At 48.3% G+C, this 18,548-nt stretch overlaps 1 protein-coding gene across 8 annotated transcripts in view; it reads right to left on the reverse strand.

The window, feature by feature from the left end:
* Positions 1 to 18,548, reverse strand: part of RPH3AL (rabphilin 3A like (without C2 domains)) — a 44,390-nt gene that overhangs the window by 25,287 nt on the left and 555 nt on the right. For 3 of the 8 annotated variants that reach the window (XR_009746392.1, XM_061470269.1, XM_061470268.1), the window contains 4 exons: positions 16,251 to 16,395; positions 7,064 to 7,174; positions 5,581 to 5,724; positions 3,519 to 3,648 (listed from right to left, as the gene is read on the reverse strand). Coding sequence is in view for 7 of the 8 variants with exons in the window: in XM_061470269.1 (XP_061326253.1) it covers positions 3,519 to 3,648; positions 5,581 to 5,724; positions 7,064 to 7,174; positions 16,251 to 16,395 (530 nt within the window). In the remaining variant the exon portion in view is untranslated. Of the gene's footprint in view, positions 1 to 3,518; positions 3,649 to 5,580; positions 5,725 to 7,063; positions 7,175 to 11,397; positions 11,421 to 14,457; positions 14,754 to 16,250; positions 16,396 to 18,548 lie in introns of those variants that run through there. The other 5 variants (XM_061470273.1, XM_061470272.1, XM_061470275.1 and 2 more) reach the window with 5 other exon arrangements.

Genomic DNA, 18,548 nt, shown 5'->3' on the forward strand with positions numbered 1-18,548 from the left:
GCCATGGAAAGCAGCTAAAACTAAGTACAAACCAAGTTTGTGCAAGACTGGAAATCCTCTCTTCCCTTCCCTCACATACATAGTCTCAAACCCCATGACTTCTCCTCCATCTCAGCATTCAGTTGACAGCTATTGATTTGTGGCAGGGCCATGCCTACATGAACACTGTCTGAGCAGAATGCTTGATAACGCCACACGGCCTCTGCTGCTGCACAAGGGAACTTTCATGTCTCCGCTGGCATTACAAGCCATTTACAACCTGAATCATCTAATATTATATAATGAAGCTGATGTGTATCAGGCTTGGCTTACAGCTTGAATGAGAAATTGGATGAATTCTTTGATCCTCACAGAGCAAAAGCCACTCAGAAGAGGGCCCTGGAGAGCAAAACCTTGCTCAGAGACATGCGAATTTAATCTCCCCAGCTAAGGTTTTACATATGCCCGCCACCAGGCTGCTCCTCCTCTGAGACAGGAGGCCTGTGTTCAAGGATGAAAGTCTCAGTGGCTCACTTAGCCCTCATTGCCCATGCATGGAGGAGGAATGATGGTACCTGAAGCAATGGCTTCACTGCATGAATAAATGCATCCGACTGTTTTGGTCAGCATAGTCCAGAGGCACGTCTGTCATGCTGCACAGAAAATGGAAGGGCAGCACTAACAGCCCCACAAAGGTTGGTGCTCTTCTCCATCTCTCTGTTTCAGTCCTCATCATTGCAGAGAAGTAAGAAGCATCCTATTGTGTTTGATGCATCAATACTCAACACTTGGGTGCTACCCAAATCAAGGGGGATTGCAGATGCAATTAGCAGACACCACCTGAACTACCCCAAATTCTCCCTCCCTCAAACCAAAACCTGAGGGAGCGACCCAGTCTTAAATACCCTCAAAGATCCCAATTCCCTCGCGTATAGCACATTCAAACACTCCCTCTAGTGGAAGTTTCCAAGCGATTTTATTCCTATTTTCACAGTTCTGATATAAACTGGGTTTATACTGAGCATCATTCATAGCCCCTCAAAAGATGACATAAAAATCAAGGACATTAAATGCATCCCCATTCCTATTTAAATACAAGATAAGGCACTTTCTTCTCCCACTTGTACTTCACCTTTTATACATGACACTGATACTCTCTGCACAATAAATGACCCATTATGCTTTGTCTAACTACTGTTATTGTTAACACATCTGGATTTGACTACATCTTTGTCATGCCATTATGTATTTATATCTAAGATAATAAAAACTAATATTAAATACATTCTTTGTAAAACAGAATGTGGCACTTCGAAAATCCATCAGGCTGCAAGAAATACAGAACCTCTATTTAGCAGAACGGACTTGCTGAAGCTAAGTTCTTTTCTACGTTTCAGATGCATCATTACAACAATTTCTGTTATTGAATTATGTGAGCTGCAATGAGATGGTTACAGAGCAAAGCCAGCAAGAAGAACAGGAACTTTAAAAATCTATAATTCCCTGACAAGTCATTTCTTATTGCATACAGCACTGCACGAGTGATAGATATCCCTGGATGAGAAGGGATGAGCTTAAAGTAACAGTCTACTGTGTGTGCTCTGCTGAAGGGTTGACTGCTCCCCCAGTTCCCTCCTTAGCATTATAAAACGGTAAGGGGAGAAGCCCAGGACACCCAGTCAGCATTGCCCTGAGCTTGCACGCAGCTGGAAAGTGCAAACAAGCAGGAAGCAGCTGCAAAATGAACACTGGAAAAGTAGGGTCTCACCTTAAAACAACCTGGGTATGAATGCTCCTGAACAGACTCCAGACAAAAAGGGAATAACCATAAAAAATAAAACCTAAAATCCCAGCCCTTCTCTGGGGTTTTCCAGTCACAGCTGGGGCTCCTGCAGCTAGGGGTTCCTATCTGCAACTGCAAATGGACAGGGCAGGGAAATGGCTGAATCAGTTTTTGCCTCCTCATTAGGGTACAAGGTTCACAGGAAGATTAGGAAGCACCAAGGCAATGTGACCTAGCTGGCTTTGGACAAGGCAAAAGCAGAACCATCAAGGGATGGAGGCAAGAATACAGCACATCCTGTTATTCCATGTGGTTGAAACACAGGAAACAGCCAGCCGTCCCCTGTCTGCTATCCAGCCCTTTATTCTCCACAAGCACACATGCACAGAGCCCATGCACTTCCCATGCACCTCACTGAGAGAGCTGCTGAACCTTCAGTTCAAACCAGACCTTTAACTTCCTTGTACCTTACTGCTTCCCCAACACTTACCAAAATACTGGGTTAGGACCCAAAAGTTCAAAGATTGATGTTTACTTGCCCAGTCACTGCCTTACAAGAAATCTCCACTATAACCTACTATAAGCTACTTCTGCAAACTGAATCCAGTGGAGGAGCTCACTCAACAGCAAAGGCAGCACAGCTCACAGCAGCTCCTGCCCAGCAAGCACATATGGAGGGTTGCTGGGACCTCGGTTTTGACTCCAAGGGACACCCACCTTCCTTCTCCTACAAGAGCTCTGAGCTCAGCAGTGCTGCAGCCAACCATGGACCAGTGCAGGCCCAGCCTGGCAGCCTGTTCTGCATGAGAACTGCGTGTCACAAATGCTGTCAATGCCAGCACAAAAAGTTCTCCATCATGGCCTGAGTGGCAGCTTAACCACAGAGGTGCCAACATGCACCATTCCATGGTGAGGAGCAGGTTTTACTCAGTGCTGTCCTGTGAGATCCACAGGACACCTCCTCAGTGACACAGGGTGGGTGACACTAGTAAGTGTCTCCTTGGCTCTCGTACCCACCAGGGACAGAGTCAGCACACGTTGCTCCCTTCCACTCTACCACCAGCAAGTCAGAAACACTCCTGGCACGCAGCAGGTACCCTCATCTCTCCCCATGCAACATGCTGAGGCAAAGTCACTTACAGAGTGCTCTCCCCAGGGAAAGATGGGCTTCAAGTGCAGGAAAAACCGCCTCCCAGCAGAGGGAGGATAAGGTGGTTGCCTTGGAGATCATCATTTCCACAGCAATACAGATTAACCCCTTGGCTGCAGAGTCTAGACAAGCAACAGTTATCCCTCAGGGTGCTGGCAGAACAGCAATCTGCCTGAAAACTGATACTGCCTTTCAAACGGCACCCGTACAGTCCTGCCAACAACATACTCAAACACAGGCAGCCACCAGTGCACACAGTTGGAAACTTTACACTGGTTTGGAACTTGAAGACGGACTTGACTCCTCCAGAGAGAGGCATTACTGGAAAGCCTAAGGGCAGACCTTGCAGTAAGTAATAGTAAAGCACAAAGATTCTTTTATTGGTTGCTTGTCGTACATTTCTGCCCCTTCTCCCACTCTGCAAACCTGGAGTGGGAGGTACAGAGGGGCTGGTGCACAAAGTGCAGTTTAGGCACTTTAGGATCCTAAGGAATAAGGGGTGTAAGAGAAAACCTGATGCTCTGACACATTCCAAGTGGCCTGGTGGACTTTCTAGACAGCTCTGCTACCAGGAATATGCAGGAACCTGTGTGTAACTAAACCCACCTTTTTGCAATCCTGACAAAAGACCGCCGTGCTACCCAGCAGCCCAAGCAGTTCACCGCAAAGCAGGCACTGCGAGAGGCCATTCCCCATCGCGTTCTTCCTCATGTTCTCCAGCCGCTCCACCAGGCGCCTGGGGGGAAGAGGCAGAGCAGAGGTCAAAGCACTCACTTTGGAAATGGAAGCACATGGTACTGAGGCATGCCAAAAACCTGCACACGGGTGCTCCATACTCAGCCTGCCTTTGCTTCTTCTGAACAGTTTTGGGGCCCTTGCTGGGGGCCATATGTACTTTCACTTCAGCCCCTACACTCAAGTGTTTCCTATCAGCTGGCTCTTGCTCATCAGGGGATAAAAAGCTGTTTAAGTCCATCTACTGATGCTCACCAAGCCCTGAATAATAAAAACTTTGACTACTCCTGAGAGGTCTGACTCAGATAGCAGGGGCAAGGCAGACAGCTCACAAGAAGGGCTTGATCCTACACCCTTCAGGAACCCACTGTCACTGGGGCCACAGTTTCAGCACAGTGATTTCCTGCCTGTAGAACAGGAAAAGCCTTTAGCGCTCAGATCAGGGCAAGTCAGACAACACCGGGAAAGGGCAGAGGAGTCAGACCTGCCAAGCTCTGCTCCATGTTTACATATATTCCCTGAAAGCCACACTGCAGGCACATGACTTGCCCACATTCCACTACAAGCAGGAAAGCCAGACTTGAAGCCATCAAACCAAAATGAGCCTGGCTGTAGTACAGGAATGCCAGAAACTGCTCCCTGCTGTGACTGACAGCCTGCTTGGAAGACAGGAAGCACACATGTATGCACGATGTCCATAGCAGCAGGACTACAAAAGGGAAGGAAGGCGGGATAAGCAATTAGGACGCAGGATGTGGAGAGCATGCAGAGCAGGGCTGCTGTCATGAGATCACTGCCTGGCAATTCTCAGGCATCCATTTGTAGACGAGGGCACTAACAGCCAGGCCATTTATCAGAGACAGTGACCAGTCACAGCCACACATGTGCCTGTGGCTCAGGGAGGAAACGCAATCCTGCTGTCCATGCAACCTCATCCTCATTAGCACTAATGTCCCCTCAACTAAGGCCCGTACTGAGAGGAAGGCAAGGTCTGTTTAAAAGAGGTACTGCCTATGGTGACGAGGTCAGACAGCACAGCCAGGCTGAGCCATCATTAATAGATTTATAATTCTTGACTTCAGCACAAGAAAATTCCCAGGACTTAACAAAGGCGTTTTAGAGAATGCTGCAGCATGGGCACAGCAAAGCTATCACCTTCTGCAATTACACCAACCAACACAGAACGATCAGTCCCTCGGGGTTGCTGGCTGCTTCTGGGGCTGCTGGATCTCCATTATATCACACAAACATCAGTGTCAGGTCTTGTTAGCACTAACAGGCACTGCACAGGGACAGAGCAAAGCACAGAGGCAGGGAGCGGAGCCTGCTGGACATGGGCTGGGAGCTTCCTGTCTCACAAATAAGACCTCCAGCAGGACTGAAAGCAAATGGAAATCTGCAGCAGCAAAAGCATGCCCATAAACTAGACAATTCAAGCTAGCAAACCCCTTCCAGAGGGCTCAGCCAACTAGAACAAACGCATTCAGTGCTCCAGGCAAAATCCCAGGGGGCTGCTGCAGACAAGGGAAAACCTCACCGTGGCACCAGGAGCAGTTCCTGAGCTGTAGAGTGCACTAGCAGCAGGTGCAGCTGCATAAATCAACATCTTCCCCAGCCTCTTCCACTGTGCAGCCACTGGGGCAGCTGCCTTAGCAGAGGCTACATTTACCAGGTACTGTGTCAGTGGCTGCAACCACAGCAAGCCCCAAAGCTCAAAGAAGGCACAAGAAAGGCTTGAGACAGAGGCAGAAGGAAAACACCACATCCTTCCCAATGTTCATCGTCTCCAAACAAGCAACATGGGAGGATAAAGTAACTGACTTAAGGGATGCTCTGACTGATGAAGGCTGAGCTCAGGCAGCCAGGAGAGCCACTCCTCTGTCTGAGCTGACCTTTCCTTCTGAGGGAAAGGGACAAATGAACGTGACTGTACCCGATGCGCTGCTGCTCAATGATGTCCAATTTCTCTGCCTTGCGGATGACTTCCAGAATGACCTCAAGTTCCTGTGGGCTCAGAGCCTGCATCTTCCTCTGCTTCTCCGTCTGGAACGTGTGCACTGACCAGCCTGTCTGAAGCCTGGGGATGGTGGCAGGGGGGAGAGCAGAAGGAAGAATTAAGCTGTGAAAGAAAAGTACAAAACCCCTGCCATGACCCACAAGGCCAAGCCTGCCAGGCACATAGAGCCCACATCAGCCTTCCATCAGAGAAGTCTGTTCCCTAGCTAATGCCCAAAATAGGAGTGTATTCTCACTGACTAGATCACCACATCACTCCTCCCGCAACACTGAGTCTGCGCCATCTCTCCCTGCCCTCTCATTTTCCTCTCTGCTCCAGTTCATATTTTACTACTCCATGTCCTCACTCCTATTTTGCTCTGTCCACAAAGAAAAACTAATGCGCCTAAGGATGGCCATCCTGGGGGTATCCTTGCAAAGATGGGTGCTGACTCTGGAACACAGGGATTACCTGCACCCTCCTCTCTCCAGATGGCATGTTTCTAAGGTCCTCAGTACAAACACACAAATCATCAGCCACACATGGAAATATAAATTTGGCAACTTCCTCCCTTGGCCTAACACAGGCCCCCACAAGGACTTCAGCATCCACTTCCCTCCGTGCCTCCCATACAATGGCTGACATTACTCCTCAGCTCACCTGGGGACAGGCGGGAGCTTTCACAGCACAATTAATTACTATTCAGTAGGGGTTTAGAGGTCACTGGCTAAAGTCACAGCTGCTGCAGAATGTAGGGCACTATCAGACACAGCTGTCTTAATGAGGCTCTCAGGTGAAGGCTGGTGAAGCGGCAGTGGTGTGCACTGTTCACAGTCCCCCCAGACACAGTGTGACCTCCTATTTTCTAACACTACAGCAGGCTGACCCCAGAGGTTCACACAACAGCAGAGGTGGCAGTGGTATCACACTGGCTGCCAGAGAAGAAAAGCATACAGGAAACAAATGCAATTGTAGTGCTTGACTCATCTCTATCCCTTTTGTCTTTACGTTATGCAGTAATTTAACTTCAGGAGAAATGAGATCAAATGACAAGTTCCTAATACAAAAGAGTTCTGGCAGCTGGGGGATGCTATCAATTATATTGTAGGGTGCTGCAGAGATATATGCCTGCCTCCAAGCCCTTCCTTTCACCCAGGGGAGGGCTGGTGGAATGGAACACACCACACAGCAGCTAAACTGCAAATTCCACTGTAGGCTGGCAGCTTTGAGCAGCAGCCAAGCACCAAGCCCCAGCGTAGCAGGCTCCTCTCCCACCCAAGCAGCATACTTCTAGGCTACAGAGGGGTTTGCATGACAAGCAAACCCCTGTGAATGAGGCCAGTGCTCCGCACAGATAACAGGAAACCATTCAGGCCAGAGCCAAGGCTAGGAGAAGAGGAGGAGGATGGTGAGGACTCACTTGGCACGCAGTGCGAGCTGCCGGTCATTGGGGCACACCCACTGGCCTGTCCCACTGCCAAATATCATGTCAGCCATGGCACCAGCCTGGGAGGAGAGGCAGGGATCACACCTGTAAGAAGAAAACACCAGCACTGAATACAGCTGCCATCCCACCCTGGAGAAACCTCAGGGCAGTGCTTGGCACAGCCTTCTTAACCATTCCAGAAGGCTGCTCTGCTGGCATTACACATGGTGGAAGTAGACAGACCCTCACCTACAAACAGCGACAAAAACATACCATCATCCTCATAAAATACAAGCCAATAGATACCTTCAAATACCTTGAAGACAAGGCTGGAAGTTTATATTTTATCGTACTCTAAAAACAGAAAGCCAGAGACTCTTTGTCAGTTCAGATTTTTCATTTCAAACTAGAGAAAAGTGTTTTTAAGAACAATCTCTGCTCCATCACCTCTGGAGCCCCAACGCTGCAGTACTGACAGTGAAAGCCACTCTAAAGGACACAAAGAAGCTACAAGTTGCTTTTTTGTTTACCTCTTAATAGGGTAACAAACAAAAACCCACTTGACAATCAGCATGAATAGGTGGCAAGACATTTCATTCATTAAAACTGCTTCCATAATAACCTGATATTTATAACTACAGTCTACACTAGCAGCTTGTTTGCATTCTCTGATGCTTAAGACGGCACCTCTAGCAGCAGACCCTCCTACTGAGGCTCCTGTGACTGGCACAATCACACCAGTGAGTCCTTGTTCAATGACAGTATCACTGTGAACTGATGAGTAAAGGCAGCGAAAACCAATTTCCACACACTCATAGGAGAAACACATCCCCAAGAGACTGCAACTAAGCAATTCTGAGTCCTACCAGCAGCAAAGATGAACAGAAAGCACCAAGGGACAGACACAGCCAAAATACTACAGCGGAGGCAAAATTAGTCTTGATGTACAGAGCTTTTCTCCAGCTGGATTTGCTCTCCAGCAGACCAAGTGTCTCACAAGCCCTAATGCATAAATTTCCAGGTATTAATACTTACCTTCCCTAGAACAGACACTTGCTAGCTTTGAAACCATACCTGCTGGGCAGAGATAACGTGTTTAATTCTGTTTGGCAAACACAAATCAGATACAATAGCAGGCAAGGTATATCACCTGCCAACTGTGCAGTAGTTCCCAAGAAAACACATGTTCCAGTCTCAATCCACAGCACTCTGACCACAGCAGTGCCCGTGGCTCAGTGTGCTGTACCTACACTTGCTATCTATGGCTGACACACAGAGGTTTCTGCTTCTGTGCCAGGCAGGAGGCATCACAGGCTGCATGGCCTTGGCCCTCTGACACAGGCAGCTTCTGCAAATTCATCTCCCTCCCTGTGCTGAGCTCACATGTGCCACACACTGCACTTGATCCCCAGCACAAGAATGCTAACTTGTGCTAGAGAACTGACAGCTCTCTGCTGCCAAACCCCATGTCAAGCTTGAGAGCCAAAACTGTTACAAACAATGAACCAGTTCCCTCCTCTCAGGTCATCCAATTTCTCTAGAAAGTCTGAAAACTCAGAGATTACAACAGGCAGGAGAAAAGAGGAGAAATTCCACAGGAAGCATGGATTTCTTTCGGTGCAAGGGGACAGATGTATAGAAAGGGTGAAGGCTCTAACAATTCAGCATAATGCTCAGCAGGCACAGCCCAACTGCACACAAAAGTGAAGTATGGAGGAGATGAGAGGCTGCAGGAAAGATCTGGCAGAGAAAGAGGGTTGAGACAGCAAGGACAAACAAAAGCATCACACAGGATTTCGTAAACCTTTCTTTCCTACATAGTTTTGAAATGGATCGGCCCTAGAATGAATCCTTGAAGGCTGGCATCTTGGCTTACCAACAAATGTCACACATGCTGTGGCATTCCCATTTTATCCCAGAACACCTCCTGCTCTTTGCGTCTTCTTCATTATCTCAAGCAAGGAGAGAAGGCAGCAGTCCCCACATACATCCTATAACAGCTCACACACAGGGGAGCAATCAAGCATTAAGAGCAATCGAATCTGGATGCTCCCACCCCCAGGACACTGTTAAAAGCAGAAAGAAGCTACAATTTCACAGAGAATGGCAGACCTGGCATTTTCCAGAGATTTTCCAAGCCTGTGGTGCATTGTTACAGAATTATATGCACATGTAGCCTCACAAATGCATATATTAAATTACTCTTCAGATATACCATGTACCTTCCCTCCCACTCACACACACCTGAAGCACTCAGTGTCCACTGGCAAGGCTAAATGCACTCAACCATACTGATGCGAGCAGTACTGGCAGCTGTGGGATGTTTAAGAAAACATAAAAGCTAGAGCTGGAGATGAGCCCGATACCATGGTTAGGGCAGGGGAGTTTGCTTTGCCAACAGCTGTGCTTTCAGGGTGGAAAGCTGTGCTGAATACATCTGCCCCTTTCCCAGCAGAGCTTTATCTGCTCTAACAGAGCTGAAGGCAAGGCAGAATAGAGCACATCAGCTGAGCATTTTACTCAGGAGAAACCTAAGCACATTCTTCAGCCTCATACCACAGCGCTCTTTTCTCAGCATGACTGAACAAAAACAAGCAATGTCATGCTCTTTTGCCTCTTGTTACTCAGCATAAGCTTTCTGTTCTCCATTCCCTGAGCAGCATCTGCAAAGAAAGAAGGAAAACAAAGCACAGCCTAGAGACTCATCATATGCCAAAACAGTCTTCAGACTGATTATTCCATAAAATATTTACAGGAGCATTTTCTTTTGGCAGCTTTGGGTATCTGCTGCTCCCTCCAAGGTAAATTGGCATTGAAGGTGGCTTCACACCTTTATAAGAAAAAAGCCTGGTGTGGTTCGATACAACTACCTCAGAGAAGGAAAGAAGGATGTGGACTGCAGGCCACAGTCTGCTGGCAAGGAAACAGAAACACTAGTAAGATTGCATGGAAAAGATTATCTTGCATGGCTGCGGGAACGATGCCAAAGAAAAGGTACCAGTATCTGGAAGGCATGAAACATCCTCCCTTTTATCTCTGTACAGGACAAGAAGTACAGTGGAATCAGCCTAATCAGAAACACTGAGATAGCAGAACCTCCCCAGCCTGGGGAGTCATTTCTATGGGCTGTGGTGAAACACCCCTCTCTTGCAGTCAGCCTCTACTGCATTCTCTCTCAAAAATACTCCAGCTAACACGTAGCTCACTGAGCCATCCCTGTCCTCTGCTCCTCTCAACAATCTAACAAAGGGCAGAAGCAGCCAGCCTCTAGCAGTGAGAGAACAAGAGAATCCACAGCTCTTGGCCCAGCTGCAAATACACTGCATACAGAATAAAGGGGCTGCACAAGTACTCAGCATTACAGAAAGCAAACTTCCCACTCCAAGATTCTGCTTTTTACTTGAATTAAGAATTAAAAGGCAGTTCTTATCAATACTCTGTGACCCGCTTGAAAAACACTCTACCTGTTTATTTCTTTCCCATGATGGAGGAAATCATGTGAAACAAAACCTCATTAAATCTGAGTCCACCTGGCTGCCCTTGGCACAGATGCTAAGGGGAGTGCAGCAAGGAAGGAGTGCTACCCTGCAGCAAGCAAACCCTTTGCAGAGGGCTAGGAGCATTTTGGAGGATGCAGAACTGAGCACACCTCTGCCTTAAGCTCTGATGACTGCTTCTGCTGTTTCTGTGATGTGACTTGGACTTTGCAGCCAGAGAGCAAGGCACCTGAGTACATGACTCAGGCAAGGGAGAAGTCTTCCAGTGGCGTCTGAGTGAAGGGGAAAGCTGCAGGGTCACGCTGCTGATTTGGCCCCACATCCCTGCAGAGTGACCATAAGACAGCCAACTGAGCAAGATCTTTCCCACTGGACAGTCCCTGCTTGGCCTGGAGGATGAAGGTGGCTGCAGTCAGCTGTGGGGCAGCACATCCTCCAGGCTCTTCTGTGAAAGAAGGCCAGTTTTCTCAGCAGAATAGCAACATAAACATCACACATCTTTAATAACAGAGCACAGTCACAGTAGGTCATGCCGAAGGTCCTGTGTGCATGGCACCTGCTACCTGACCAGCTCCAAGAACAGACACTTAAGGAAGACTATTAGAACAGAGCACAACACAGCAATACTTTTCCAGAATACCCTCCCAGACTCCAAAGATTCCTGGATCATGCACTCCCTAAGCCAGGCTGTAACTGTATTTAACACCCTTAACAGTGTTCTGCCCCAAATTTATTAGCTTGCTTTTTCAGCTCATGTACACTTGTAGCACTGTCTTGCTACACCGAATCACTTCCCCACTCCTCCACCCCAAACACATTTATCTTGACTACATCAAAGTTAAACCTGAAGGGTCTTGTTGACATTGAGGCAATCCTTGCAGTAGAAAACACCTCCTCCCAGCAGCGAATGCACAGCCTGCACGAGCCCTCCTGCCGCTGGGCTGATTACAGGTGCTCATGAAGCATTAAATCCTTGGAGCCCTCCAAATACAAAAATGTCCTACACCGGCCCATAAGGAGGTCTCCAGTCATTCATTTGCCCAGTTATTTCAGCTAAGCAGCTCGTGTCTATATTAATTTGGGTTTATAGGAAATTAATTAGGCAATTTTTTGTTTAATACTTCATTTAAAAAATAAAAATTAAACAGTTGGCCAGAGACAAGTTCCCAATTCCCAACCCGAGCTGTGCCAGTGTAATTAACTTGCCTGCTTCCAGGGCGTCAGCTCCCCCAGGACTCCCAGCTTGCACCAGGTACCGTGCTGGCCTGTTTCTCCTTTTAGCTGCTGCTCCCTCACAGAGGCAGTGTAATTACTCTCTGCTCCAGACCCCATTATCCCCAGGAAACCTTAGCAACTAAGTGAGTGTTTGCTCTTGTTGCTATGACAGAGGATAAATGAGTAGCAGAGATAGATAAGGCTAGCCCGGCCTCTGCCTCCCACCCACCGATGGCCAGTCCCTTTTCCTCACAGACACTTAGTCGCGCAGCAGGGAGACAAGCGCGACAGGCAGGGAAAGGCTGTTTAGTCCAGACACAAGTCTTCCCCTCATGTTTTAAATATCCTAGTGCCGCAGTTGTATTTCAAAGCACACCACTGTTTTGAAGTGACAGAATAACCCTTGGGGCTGTAGGATCAGCGGCAGAAGACACACACTTGACTTTCAAGATACAGCCATGCCTCAGAGCCAGAGGGGAGTAACTGTGTCTCTACAAGTGCTGGCCTGAATGAGGGGTTTATTAAAGCTTTTCTCACACACAAACTATTTTGAACTGCCTCTTCACACCTATGTCTATGTAGCAAATTGTCAGTCCCTCCAGTAGCAAAGGAGCCTGCTATAAGCATAAACATTTTATAGGGGTGAAGCAGGCAGGAAGCACAAGCCCAGTGGAGCCAAGTGATCCTCATCACCTTCCTGCTCTCAGAAAGGGAGAGAGCTGGGCCAGTGCACAGGGGCACAGCTGAGAAATGGCCTTTTGCTACTTCTTACTAAGGCAAATCCCCACAAGAGCTCAAACCCTTAGCACATGAAAGCCAAGCAACACAAGGAATCCAATATGATCACGCTTGACTTGCAGCTCTGTGGCTTGGGGCAACAGAGACAAGGAAAACTCAATGTCCAAATAAACATCACGAAGCCTTAGCAAGCTTTGGGGCAACAACTTAAGAACCCAATCAAGCAGACCTCCAGTCTGTCTCACCATGAAAGCTCAATCTCAGCAACAGTGAAATTGGGGAAATCCTCATTCATAGCCGTGTACTGGGATCTGATTGGCACAGCCCAAATTAAACACAAACTAACTGCAGCACACAGAAAGTGAGAGGTGTCATTATCATGTAAGGCCAAGTTGGAAAAGGACCAAATGAGAATGAAGTCTGGGGGGAAAACAAAGAAAGTTCCTACGTGCCTGAGCTGCTTCCCAATCCTAGCAGTAGTGGCAAGAAGCCTAACTGCTTTTAAGATGGAGCTCGTTAAAGAGCTTATAAAGTACAATGCCCTGGAGGTCCATGCCAGTCCCGTGAGTGGGAAGATAAAATCAGCTCTACAGGAAAACCGACATAAGGCACCAACAAGCCTGTATTAATGAAGGGCACCTATTAGCATGGCTACTTGATATATGGCAATCTATAAAGAACAGGTTTTTGACTAGGCAAAGCAGTATTCCTGCTCCCTAGCACCCTACGATGCTGGGGAGGAAAGCCAGCACTGTTCCACCTGCCAAGGTGTATCTTTATTTACTAGACCTTGGCCCTATTTCCTTTTGATCCCCAGCCAGGCAGGTACGTTGTGCAAAGTGAATAATTCATGAAGACAGCACACTCTTGACTCACATTCTGGGGCAGGTTGATCTGGCAGAGGCCTAGGAGAAGCAAATTAGCATCTAAATGGCCAATTAGAGAGACTCACTTCACTATTCTGATATGCTAAAAAGCTCAGGAGGCTTCCTGCAGCCGGAGGTTGGCAGGGTGGAATCAGCACCTCCCAGCCTCCCGAGGAGCAGTGAGTTTCTTAGAAAGAAGTGGACATCGCAGGGAAGCACTGGCCAGCGTTTGTCAATGAATCCCTTGCAGGGAACCTCATGCAGCTTATCTCACTGGTAACCTTAAGTGAACCAGGAAAAGCACAGCCCAGGGCCAGTGGAGAAACTCTACTGAGCAGCCTGACCCCCAACCCTGCCAGAATCTCACTGTTCAGCATGGCTCTGAGCCACGGGCCTGCCGTCACCTCTGGAGGATGAAATACCCTTTCTCAGCAACCTTAAGCTATAGTATTGGGTTTAAACATCCTAGGAAGCCTCTGAGCAACACGCAAGCACAGCCAGTTCTAACTCTTAAGACCCTTATCACCCTGAACATTGTTGGTACGAGCAGAAATCAAGCCGTGGACTTTGACCAGGCCCTGGAGAGTACCTGACCCAAGCTACAGGAGACTAAGAACCCTGAGGATGCGCACAGCACGTCATTCTTTTGCACATACAACAGCATCCATCTCCCGGTGTCAGAGTGCCAAAAGGAACAAGGACAATCCATCCTCTGCCAGGTGCACGTGCCTGCTCCAACCGCACAACAAGCACAAACCCAGCAGTATTCAAAACCCCGCCAGGTTGGTAATATTTTCCAAGGAGCACGTTGCTCTCAGCCTCCCATTTCTGGCTTGCTTCCCCACACACCTCGGTCACTTACATTCAGTTACCCTCAGAAGGCTGAATTCCACCTCGACTCAGCCTGTGCAGTTCATCCAGCTGCGTTTCTGGGCTGCTTTCAGCAGCGTTTTGGACAAGCCTCTCCCACCTGTGGAGCTCCGGGTCTGAGTGCCCCAGTGCTCCGCAACAGCTGCTCCCCCGCCCCAGCATGCCCGCTTTCCCCGCCGCTCTCCGGACAACCAGGACGCACCAGCACCCGAAACTCGGCTCCAAACTCCGCACGAAGCGCCCGGGCGCCTTCCCGGTACAGAGCTGCACCGTCCCCGCCCGGCGCGAAGTCCTCCCGCGTACCCACCTGTCCTCCGGCCCAGCTGCCCCGGCAAAACGAGCAGCCGGCTCCGCCAGGGGCCACGCTGCGACCCGGAGCCGTCCCCCTGGACAACGCGGAAATGGAGCTCACCGGGACCGCCGCCTTCTCCACCTCCTCCAGCCCCGGCGGCGCCGCCCGCGCCCCACCGGCGTCCCCCGCGGGCACAGGCTCCCCCTGGCGGCGCCGCGTCGCACCCGCCCCGGTAGAACCGGCGGCCGCCGAGGCCCGGCCCGGAGCTGAGCAAGGGTGCGCTGAGCCAAGCCCGGGATAAAGCACCCTGGAGAAACCCCAAACTGCAAACAAGGAAAGGCGGTAGCAAAATAACCCTCAAACCAAAACAGACCTCAAAAGAAACCTCAAACCAAAACCCTCAGAACACAACAAAACCCCAAACAAAACAAAAACTTCAAAACAAACTAAACCTTAAACCAAAACAAATGCCCAAACCTCAAAACAAACCAGCTCAAAACTCAAAGCAAGCACAAACCCAACCAAGCCAACCAACCCACCAAAACCACCACCAACAACAAAAAACCCCAAAGTAAAAAACCCCACATCTAAATAGCCTCATGAAACAAACAAATCCCAGCGAAAGCCTACCCCACCCCAAAAATGAATTTTGCAGGGAAAGCTCAAAGCAAGAGCACCCTGTGGCAATGCAAGGTGAGCTGCTGGGACTGGGACAGGCATGGGGAGCTCATAGCTTTTAAAAATTAAGGGCCTAAAACTGCAGAGGGAGCCTAAAACCAGACACCAGCTACAGAATGTTGGCCGGGATCAGGAGGAAAACTTGGTCCTGCATTTTGTACAGTTAAAGCTGTTCATCCCAGAAATGCCATGGATGGGCCTCCTTGTCCACAGAAGCTATGTGGAGGAAGGGCTATGAAGCTGGCACAGTGTGGACCCAACATGAACCCAACACAGCAAGATAAACACAACAAACTGCCCCAGCCAGATTGCTGCCCCTGCAGAGAGGGACCTTGGGGCTGGTGGGGCTTTTCTCCTGCATTCAACAATTGTTTATAGGCCCCACCTTCAGGCTTCTTTGCAATCAACTGTATCTTACTTGGTGCTCTGGAGATCCATACAAGCACTAATAACTGTCCCACAGGGAGGGTGGGGAGCCAGGAGAAAAGCACTTGGTGAAGTGACAACCTGCAATCATATGGTGAGTCAACAGAAAACCACAGGAAAACCATTATTCCTTTGCACTAGCCTGCAAACACAGAAATTACAGCTCATGACTGTCTAAATGTCCAGTGGATGCAGTGAGTAAATTTGCCATGTGGGAGGATGAAAGGAAGAGAAAAGGAGAGAAGGGAAAGAGAAAGGAAAAGAGACCCTCAGTCTGTGCTTTTATTGCCTGTTCAGAGCCTGCTCTTGAGAAACCTGGTGCCCTGCAAGCTTCCACACACCCACAAGACCTCAGGGTAAGCTTAGGGACCTTTTAACTAAATCAGGTTCAAGTCTGAGTATATATTTTGCTATTCAATTTAGGCAAGTGTTGAAAAATACATCAGAGGAAGCAGTGTTTGTACTAATACAGAGCCTGCATTTCCGTGGGAGAAAGCGCTTCAAGATGACTTTTCACACCAGGGTAGTCCTCCACAGAGTCAATAGTATAAATAAATTAAACACACAGTTCAGCCAACTTCAGGATAAAGATAAATTACCTTATTCCACCAGCTGGATTGGCAGGAGCAATAGGCACAGGAAATGACACACGTCTCAGAGCCTGTATCCATTCTGCTGTTGAATTTGCTCGTTGGGATCCCCACAGATGCTTCAGAGTCCGACTGCAAGACTGGGCGTTGATAGCTGGAAGTCACAGAGAATAAATATGACATTACCTTAAAAAATTTAAAAGGCTAAGTATGAGTTTTAGCTTGATAGCATGAAGTCAATTTTTAATATACTCGTTTCTCAGAACACAGGCACTTCCAGTTCCACCAAAAGAACCCTTCAAAATCTCTCTGTTATCAATGATGGGTCCCACTGAATTATTCACCAGATCACAGCTGCCAGGGATTTTAAATATGACAAGGATTGTAAGGGATAGCAGCCTTCTCCTGCAGGCCTATCAGCGATGCTGACAGTTGCACCATAGATGCCCCAAGCTGCTCCAGTCTGCTTTTAGCACAGCACATAACTGCACACCAGGGAGCAGCCTTCCTGCATCACCCTCAAACCAGCATGTGTCTCAAGAAATAAAGACCATTTAAATGATGTTGAACTCCTGGGTATGAAGGTATCCTCCAGAAGAACTACAGATGCTTAAAAACAGCCCTATTGTACAACAAAACAATCCTAATTGTAACCATCCTGGAGTACTGCAGGAAGATTCCTGGTTTGAGCACTGGACTGGTGAGCAGGGGTCTGGGTTCCTAATCTCAGCCCTGTCGTGCTGGGCAATCGGTGCTGAGGTGTTGCACTGCTGGTCTACACAAATAATAATCAGAGTATTAATTTTAATTATGAGCAGTTTTAAACACAGTGAACACCAAAGGCCAAACTGTCTGGCTGCTTATCTCTGAAAGACCATTTCCTAGGGATACAGGCTGACAACCAGCAAGGAGCTGCCACAGCCAGAGGTGTTTGGCACTCCCTTCCCATCGCCCTGACCCCTCCAGCTCGGTCTAACCCTTTCACAGTTCATAGCAAGAGGGACAGGATCTTTCCCCAAGCTGTTCCTGTAATTGCAATCTGCTACTATTTGGTCCTCAGTGATTCAGTTTGTATTTGTCCTTCTAATTCTCACTCCTCAATAAAAAAGTCAATAACTCAGTACCTAATCTGAGGAAAAAATAAATAATCTTGCCTATAGAGCACACTTGCTTGAGAATATATAAGGCAGAGGAAATGTTTAACTAATACTACTGCTTCATAGCAAATAAAGCTGCTTTTTTACTTGTTTTAAAGGCAAACTCCTCATTTGGATCCGCTGCTCTATTTGCTCGTGTGAACGGGCTCAGGTCTAATTCTCTGGGCTTGCAAATTGTATTTCTATACGATGATTTCATGCTATGTTTATTTTCAAAAGATATGTGCCTCCAAGACATGGTGAAACCTTCAGAGGACTGTGAAAAGTTTGTTCTTAGTATTTTTACTGTGAACTGCAGGTAGAAGATCCGCTGAGACCGTGATGGGCACAGCAGAGCTCGAGACTGTCAGTATAAACAGAAAAGGGAGTAAAGAGGGAGGTGACAGAAGCAGTAAGAGGGTAAGGGATTTGCCTGGAGACAGTAGCCCTTCAGAATAGCCTGCTGTCAAGGAGCACCTCACCACTCAGCATCCTCCTGGCACCAGGCGAACGTTGTTCCTACTCATCCTGGTACTCCAGGGAGGTCCTCTCAGAAGGCGATTTTCTTTGTATGTAGATCGGGCCAGCCGCTACCACTGGGCTCTGATTTGGCTGGCAAGTCAGGTTTTATCACAGTAACATTAATGACAACTGCCACAAGCTACAGGTGATCCCCTTCCTTCAGCTTTTCTCAAACAAAAAACATTGCACTCACTCTTCAGTTTGGATGAATTATTTACATCCCATCACTGCTGTTGCTGTTTTCCTTGCCTTTTTGCCCTGTCACCATCCCTTTCATCCCCACGCAGGCTTTGGAGAGCTGCTGGCTGCTGCACAGCGTTAGTAATAACCATCACTGCGAAACCCCTGCTGCTGGCACTTTGAAATCAGATCATTAGCGGCAGTCAGAGAAGTGCTGCCTGCAGCCCAGGGATCCGCTGCGGGAGCGGCCTCCTGGGAGCCCAATTTCATCACAACCTGAATGCAACCGCGAGCGTCTGCCAAATTTCACATCCAAATAGATCAGAAGGAGAGAAGGGAAGAGGCAGGCAGGGAGGGGGAGAAAGCAACCAAAGCGAGATTAAACATTGTGTTATTTCCAGGGAGAGGATGACAAATAAGAGGTGCATTGCTTCAGCAACTGGTGCTAGAGTCCCCGCAAAGGCTTTTC

This window comes from Pezoporus flaviventris, unplaced genomic scaffold (assembly GCF_033815535.1).
Source record: "Pezoporus flaviventris isolate CSIRO_AGI_PZ_B2104156 unplaced genomic scaffold, CSIRO_AGI_Pfla_v1 ptg000063l, whole genome shotgun sequence".
Classification (NCBI taxonomy): domain Eukaryota; kingdom Metazoa; phylum Chordata; class Aves; order Psittaciformes; family Psittacidae; genus Pezoporus; species Pezoporus flaviventris.